Source organism: Penaeus chinensis, chromosome 1 (genome assembly GCF_019202785.1).
Source record: "Penaeus chinensis breed Huanghai No. 1 chromosome 1, ASM1920278v2, whole genome shotgun sequence".
Lineage (NCBI taxonomy): Eukaryota > Metazoa > Arthropoda > Malacostraca > Decapoda > Penaeidae > Penaeus > Penaeus chinensis.
In genome coordinates, this window is record NC_061819.1 from 34,653,489 (window position 1) to 34,660,988 (window position 7,500).

At 50.5% G+C, this 7,500-nt stretch overlaps 1 protein-coding gene across 1 annotated transcript in view; it reads left to right on the forward strand.

Annotated features, from left to right (window-relative positions):
* Positions 1–7,500, forward strand: part of LOC125039222 — a 23,091-nt gene that overhangs the window by 7,630 nt on the left and 7,961 nt on the right. Inside the window, exons 10-13 of the mRNA XM_047633062.1 lie at positions 772–992; positions 4,541–4,687; positions 6,258–6,428; positions 6,939–7,117. Coding sequence (XP_047489018.1) covers positions 772–992; positions 4,541–4,687; positions 6,258–6,428; positions 6,939–7,117 — 718 coding nt within the window. The remainder of the gene's footprint in view (positions 1–771; positions 993–4,540; positions 4,688–6,257; positions 6,429–6,938; positions 7,118–7,500) is intronic.

A 7,500-nucleotide genomic window follows, 5' to 3' on the forward strand; every position in this document is an offset into this window, starting at 1 on the left:
AGATTAGATAGATGGATAGATGAATAAAAAGATGGGTGGATAAATAGATAAGAGTAGATAGGTAGATATAGATTAATAGATTGATAAATAGATGCATGTATATGCCTGTGTATGTATAGAAATTGATTTTAATTTGATTCTTATAAACCTGTGATTATTTTGTGTGTTTATTTAGTTCCAATGTTGTTCTCGTTAAGAATTCGTTGAAATATCTCTTTCTTTCTTACAAACCTTTATTTATTTTCGTCTCCTTCCTCCCTTTCCTCTTCCTATCCATTCCTACCTCTCCTATCCATGCTCTTCCCTTTCTCTATCCACCTCTATCGCCTCTTCCTCCTTTTCGTCTGCCCAACTATCCTGAATCAATCATCTTCTCCTATTCCTCCTGTTTATTTTCATTCTTTCTCCTTGTCTCTTCTTTTGCCTTCCTCCTCCTCCTCCTTTCCCTCCTTTCTCTTCCTCTTCCTTCCTCCCTCTTCCTCTTCCTCTTCCTCTTCCTTCTCCGGTCTCCACCTCTTCCCCTTTTCATATCCCTCCCTTCTCCTCCTTTTCCCTCTTCCCTCTACCTCTTCCTTTCCTCTCTTCCTCTTCCCTGCCTTCTCCTCTCTCCACCCCTTCTCCTCTTCATTTCCCTCCCTATCCCTCTCTTTTTCCTCACCCTTCACCTCCTCCTCCCTCCTCCTCTTCTCCTCTCCTCCCCTTCACCTCCCCTTCCCCTCCCCTCCCCTCCCCCTTCACCTCCCCCTCCCCTCCTCCTCTCCTCTCCCGCAGGTCTCCGACGACAGCGCGAGCAGCGAGGCCCCGCCCACCGTCCGCCTTGGCTCCTCCCACTCCTCCTCCTCCGACGCTGCCCCTTCAACGCCCACGACCCAATCCCCGGCCTCCGTCAGTTCAGACGTCACGTGGGCGGAGGCAAGGGCGGCCTTCCTCTCCGGTCCCCGCCCACCTGGAGGAAGGGCAAGGTGGCCCAGGAGAACAGAAGTCACATGCAGGTGAGAGGGAAGGGCATGTGGGCGTGAGGCGGAGTTGGGAAAGAATTGGAGGCGGAATCCTGTGTGTATGATGGGGGGAGGGGGGAGGGAGGTAGGGGGGGATGGGGGGAAGGGGGGATGTTGGAGGGAAGGGAGAGGGGGAGGGAAGTCATGAGAAATGACATTATATGCTTGAGATGGATTGTTAGAGATGATTGGCTTTTAGATTTGATGAAATAATATAGAAAATAATATTATAGCTATAATGCTATAGATTATTACCCTATCATCATTATCATCACTGGGGAGCTAACGCCGAGAAGGGTGCATAGCCTCATCCACCCTTCGTTTCCACCTACGAGGGTCCCTCGCGGTGAGCCACCAGGCAGGGGCTTGGCCCATCTCTAGCTCTTCACAACAAGTTTGATCAGTCTGCCTAAGCCACGACTGCCTAGGTCGTCAAACAGGCCTCCTCCACCCAGGGCTGTCTTAAACAGAGACAACCTGATAGGCAGGATCATCCTGTGGGAAACAAGCCAGGTGCCCGTATAACCTGAGTTGGTGGTCGGTCCTGGATTGTGCAAGTAACAGGTCCTGTACCAGTCTCACGTTGTAACCGTTGCTTGGACATGATGTCCCGCCAACTATATCCCATGATCCGGTGCAAGGACCTGTTACAAAAGGCATCAAGATGAGATACCAAGGACCAGGTTTCACTGCTTTATAGTAAAACTGGCAGCATCAAGGCCTCTGCCTTGATGCTGCCAGTTACCGGCATCTCCAATTACTCTTGTCAAGAGAGTTCATGACTTCTGCTGCCAGGCCAATCCACCTACTGATTTCTTGGTCTGGCAGCCCAGAGTCATGAACTACACTACCAAGTTATGCAAAGCTCTCTGTGACTTCAGTGGCCTCACTGTAAGCATGTGCTAACTGAACGGGTTCTCCTTGCAGGCCCCCAAAGTCCTAAATCTTGGTCTTGGTCCAGGAATCTAGACCCAAGGGCTTTGCTTCATTGCTAAATGCATCTTGAGCCACTAGTAGGGGTTCCAGAGAACCAGATAGAATAGCAACATTGTCAGCAAAATCAAGGTCAGTAACATTGATATTACCCAGAATTGCTCCACAATGACTCTGGACAGTCCATGCAAGTGTTGAAAAGTGTTGTTGCAAGAACACAGCCTTGCCTCACTTCTGAACTAACAGGGAAGAAGCTCGATAGGCCCCCACCACACTTTACAGCACTTTCAGTACCAGCACACAGGCTTTCTGTTTATCCAATAATCCTTGCTGGGATTCCGCATAGTCTCAGGATCTCCCAGAGTGATTCACGATGCACTGTATTGAAAGACTTCTTGAGGTCGATGTAAGCTATAAGTAGCCCACATGCGAATTCACGATGGTGCTCCACAATGACTCAAAGCACCTGGATGTGGTCTATTGTGGACTTACCAAGAGTGACTTCAGATTGCTCTGGCCACTGGAGCCTCAGAAAGTGGTCTTTAATATGTCTCAGACGGATATGAGCGCGAACCTTACTTAGTATACCGAGCAGTGAAATTCCTCGGTAATTACTGCAGTCCCCTTCCAGAGAGGGTGAGCACCCTTCAACAGGTCAGGGAGAATGGTACAGTCTGCCAGATGGCAGCAAGGACAGCATGGCCACCGCCAAAGGTTCACATCACTATCCGCATCCAAGTTAACTGTTGCTGGATCTACCTGGTACAAATGCTCAAAATACTTAGTCTAACGCTCCTGCACCCCAACAGGATCTGAGACTATCTGACCACTTATTGAGCAGATTGCAGTCACCTGTGAGGAGGGCTTGGTAGGCAGGACAAAGCTCATTTACTAAGAAATAGCCTTCACCTTCTCTGCAAGATTCCTGATAACTGTTTCTTGTCCTATGATCCTTGTCCTTGCACACCAGGGAACCATGCAAGTCACAATCCCCTGTCAGCTGAGCTGCACAACAAGCATTGGTGGCTTTCAATGTCTCCTGTGAGATGAAATTCTGTCATACTCTTGTGTCTTCGCCAACTGATTTTTGAGCTGCATCGAGCGTTTCACACTTGAAGGTGTCCCACAACAGTACAGGATCCATCATGTCTCCAGGTGCTGGGAAACGACCAGAGTTAGCCTCAGCAAACTCCCTTCCCTCAACCTGTCCACATGAAATACCCTAGGGTGCTCATTGGACCGACTGAGAGTTTTGAAGAGGACTAACCTATGATCAGTACACTGGTGTCGGCACTCTGATATACCCTGCAGTCCTGGAGGATCCTCCAATAAGTACTAATGAGGATGTGGTCGATCTCCTTGGCCACTTTACCCACATCACTGTACCATGTCCAATGATCGGGTCAGAGCACCAATCTTCAAGCTATGGGCCCTTGCAATGTCCCAGAAAAGGTGGCTATTCTCACTGCCAGCATCAGCCCCTGAGCCATGAGGACAGACATTTCATAGCCATGTTGATCACAGCCAGATATCACACTGAAGTTACACAGAACAATATCTCTGTGGACAGCTGTCTGTCACAGCTGTAAGTTTGGCATGAAACATCTCTTTCACGTCATGTTTACAAAAATCAGTAGGAGCATACACAGCAATAAGAGACATGAAGCCAAATGCAAGCTTTAGTCTCAATACCATTATACGCTCATCGACCAGAGTGACCTCTACTACCGAGGACAGAAATCTGCTGGAGGTGGCTATGGCTGCTTCCTGTAGATGGTGACCAGTAATAGGTTTGGCCACCCACACTGGTTGTGCCACTACCGGGTCTTCTCACTTCCGATAGAGCAGCCTCCTCAATTCTCAGTTCCCTCGACAGAAGTGGCAACCAATCATCCTGCCATGAAGAACGAATGTTCCAAGCCCCCACCCTGACGGCCTGCCTGAGGTTAAGCCTCGAGCAATTTCTATGGATACTATGATATGCCACCCACGCCGACGTTGCCCCATATAGCGAGGGCTGGCTGGTTGCAGGTCCCATAATCCACCTGTGGGGGTCCTGTGGACTTTACCCCACCTGCCTCACACCAGGTTGGCAGCTACTGGGACGCGGATGGGACGGGTAACCCCAGTTCCCAGTACGAGTCCCAGCAGTTGCCAACCCAATGAGACCCACAACCTGCTTTACCAGCATCTATATGATTCACTGCTAGTTGGGTTACATAGCAGTAATTTTTAATTCGACTTTTTCTCCTATTGTATTGCCATATGTACATATATATACTGGTAATTCTCTCTCTCTCTCTCTCTCTCTCTCTCTCTCTTTGTCACCTTGCCTTTTCCCCCTCTCTCTTTCCACCACCCACGTTCTTCTTTGCCTCTCACTACCTCCATTTCCTCCTCCCTCCTTTTCTCCCCTCATTCCTTTCCTTAACCCCCCCCCCCCCTTCCTTCCTAACTTAACCCACCAACTCCCCCTATCTTCTACTCCTTTTTCCTCCTTTTCCCTTCCTTCCCCCTCCCTTCTACCCTCCCACTCCCCATATATATATATATATATCTACCTATCTCTTTATCTATCTGTCTGTCTGTCTCTCTGCCGCTCCCTATAGCTCCAAAAGCCGCGGCAGGACTGGACGTGGGCGGAGGCTCGGGCGTGGCGGGAGTGGCGCACCGCCCAGGAGGAGGAGCAAAGGCGTCGCCGCGCGCATGCCACCACCCTCACGCTGCAGCTCGAGAGGATCAGGCCAACCATCAAGGTAAGGGCGCGGGAGGTCAAGGAAGGTCAGGCCAACCATCAAGGTAAGGTCGCGGGAGGTCAATGAAGGTCAGAGGAGGTCAGGGAAAGAATGAGGAAGTCGAAGACTGTTTATGGAAGGCCAGAAAAGGTTAGGGAAGAGTTAAGGGAGGCCGAAAAGGAGTAAGTGAATGTCACCAAAGGTCAGGGGAGGTCAAAGAAGGTCAAGGGAGGTTTGGAAAGCTTGTAGGGGGTCGCAAAAGACGCAAGGAAGGCCAGGAAAGGTAAAAGGGAAGTTAGGGGAAGCAAAAAAGGAGTTAGCGAATGTCACCAAAGGTCAGGGACGGCATTAGGAGGTCGAATAAGGCATAGGGAAGGCCAGGAAAAGTTAGGGGTAGTTAGAAAAGACCGGCCAAGGGTCAAAGGAGATGGGTTGGGGATACGAAAGGTCAGGAACAGAGAAAGCGAAGTCAGCAAAGGTCACGATAGGTCAGGGGAGTTTTGATGTTGCGAGGTAAAGGCAGGATGGGTACTAAGGTAAGGTTAGAAGATAGGTATGTTACCCATTGTGACAAAGTTAAGAAGATATTAGTTATCGTATTAATGAAAGAGAGGGCAGATATATTTGTTTATACCCATGAAAGTTCAAGTAAGATTATCCAAGTTATTCACGAGTATTTTTCCATATTAGGCGGAAATAGGGAGTTTTATGGATGTTTTATAATGACAGAAACGTAACTGTTGGATGCCCTGATTCATATATAATATTTTAATGCTTTTATCTCTGCGTTTTTTTGTTTTTTATTAAAGCGTCTTCATTCTTCCTTTTCCACCCTTTTCTCTTTCTACTTCCCTCCCCCCCCCCCCTGTCCCTACATCACTCCCCCTTCCTTCTTTGCCCTCCTCTTCCTGTCTCATCCACTCCCTTCTCTCCTCTCTTCTTTTACTATTGTTCTCCTTTTCTCCTTGCTTCCATCTCTTCCTTTCTTCTTCCCGTCAACCCTCTCTGTCTTCGCCTCTGTTTCTCCTTCTCCCCCTTCCTCGTCTTATCTCCCTCTCCCCCTTCCTATTTTTATCATCTCTCCTTCTCCCCTCCTTTCCCCGCTCCTTTCCTCTTTTTTCTCAATCCTTCCCTCCTTCCTCCCTTTCTCTTTGCCTCTACTCCTATACTTCCTATCTTTTTTTCTTCCTTTTTCCTTCTTCTTTCCTTCCCTCTTATTTCTCTTCTTCTCTCCATCTCCCCTTCCTCTCTCCATCTCCATCTCTCCTCTTCTCCCATCCTTCCCTTCTCCCTTCCTCCCTTCCCTCTTCTCTCCTTCTCTCCCTCTCCCCTTCCTCTCTCCATCTCCCTCTTCCCTATCCTTCTCCCATCCTCCCCTTCTCCCTTCCTCCCCTCTCTCTTCTCTCTTCTCTCCCTCTCCCCTTCCTCTCTCCCTCTTCCTCTCTTCCCTCTCCTTCTCCCATCCTCCCCTTCTCCCTCCTCTCTTCTCCCTCTCCCTCTTCATCTCTTCCTCTCCCTCTCTTCCCTCCCCTTCTCCCTTCTCTCTTCTCTCCCTCCCCCCTTCCCCTCCCCCGGTCCTTCCCTCCGTCAGAGCCTGATGCAAGAGTTCGACAGCCAAGTGAAAGCGCTGGTGGACTCCCGCGTGGCGACCGACGAGGCTCTGCTCATCTACGCCTTGGTGGCCGCCCGCCTGCAGTTGCGGCTGTTCCGGCAGGAGGAGCTGGAGGCCCGGCTGGCGAGTCTTCAGGAGCAGCGTTCGCAGGTGAGGGCGGAGGACGGGGGCGGAGGGCGCAGGCTGGTTGGGACGTCTCGGTGTTCCTTAGTTGGGGGGTATATATATGGGATGCTTTAAGAACTAGCCTCCGGGCTAGTACAGTGGTAACGTGTCGGCCTCTCATCCGAGGGGTCGGCGGTTCTCGCCCCACCCAGGCGCGAGAAGTTGCAATTGTCGCCTGGAGGTTACTGCTGTGGCTGGGCACTCTCTCTCTCTCTCTCTCTCTTTTCTCTCTCTCTCTCTCTCTCTCTCTCTCTCTCTCTCTCTCTCTCTCTCTCTCTCTCTCTCTCTCTCTCTCTCTCTCTCTCTCTCTCTTTCTCTCTCTCTCTCTCTCTCTCTCTCTCTCTCTCTCTCTCTCTTTCTCTCTCTCTCTCTCTCTCTCTCTCTCTCCACCCCTCTCCCTCTCTCTTTCTCTCTTTCTCTCTTTCACACACACACACACCTCCCGCCCCACTCACATCCCATTTACCCCATTCCCCAATGTCTCTCTCCCTCCAGGCAGAGGCCCGCGAGGAGCAGATGGCGGAGGAGGAGGAGACGACGCGGCGGGAGGAGGCGCGGGCGAAGGCCAAGCAGGAGCGGCTGCAGGATCAGCTGAAGGAGGAGGAGACCGCCCTTCGCAGGACCATCATTAACCTCCCCATTGACCAGTACAACCACCTTCTCGCGCTTTATAAGTGAGGGCTCGGGACTTCACTCCGGAACGATAGAAAATTATGTGTATATAGAACGGCTCTCTCTCTTTCTCTCTCTCGTTCTTTCTTTCTTTCTCTCTCTCTCTCATTCTCTCTCTCTCTCTCTCTCTCTCTCTCTCTCTCTCTCTCTCTCTCTCTCTCTCTCTCTCTCTCTCTCTCTCTCTCTCTCTCTCTCTCTCTTTCTCTGGTTGGTCCCATATCCCAGTGGACGCAGGGAACATGTTCGTTAAGGAACATGCTCACTAAGCCGCGGGATGATGCGGTAGGGTGGCCACACACTTACACACACACACACACACACACACACACACACACACACACGCACCCACACGTGTATGTGCGTGCGTGCATACGTGTGCATAATG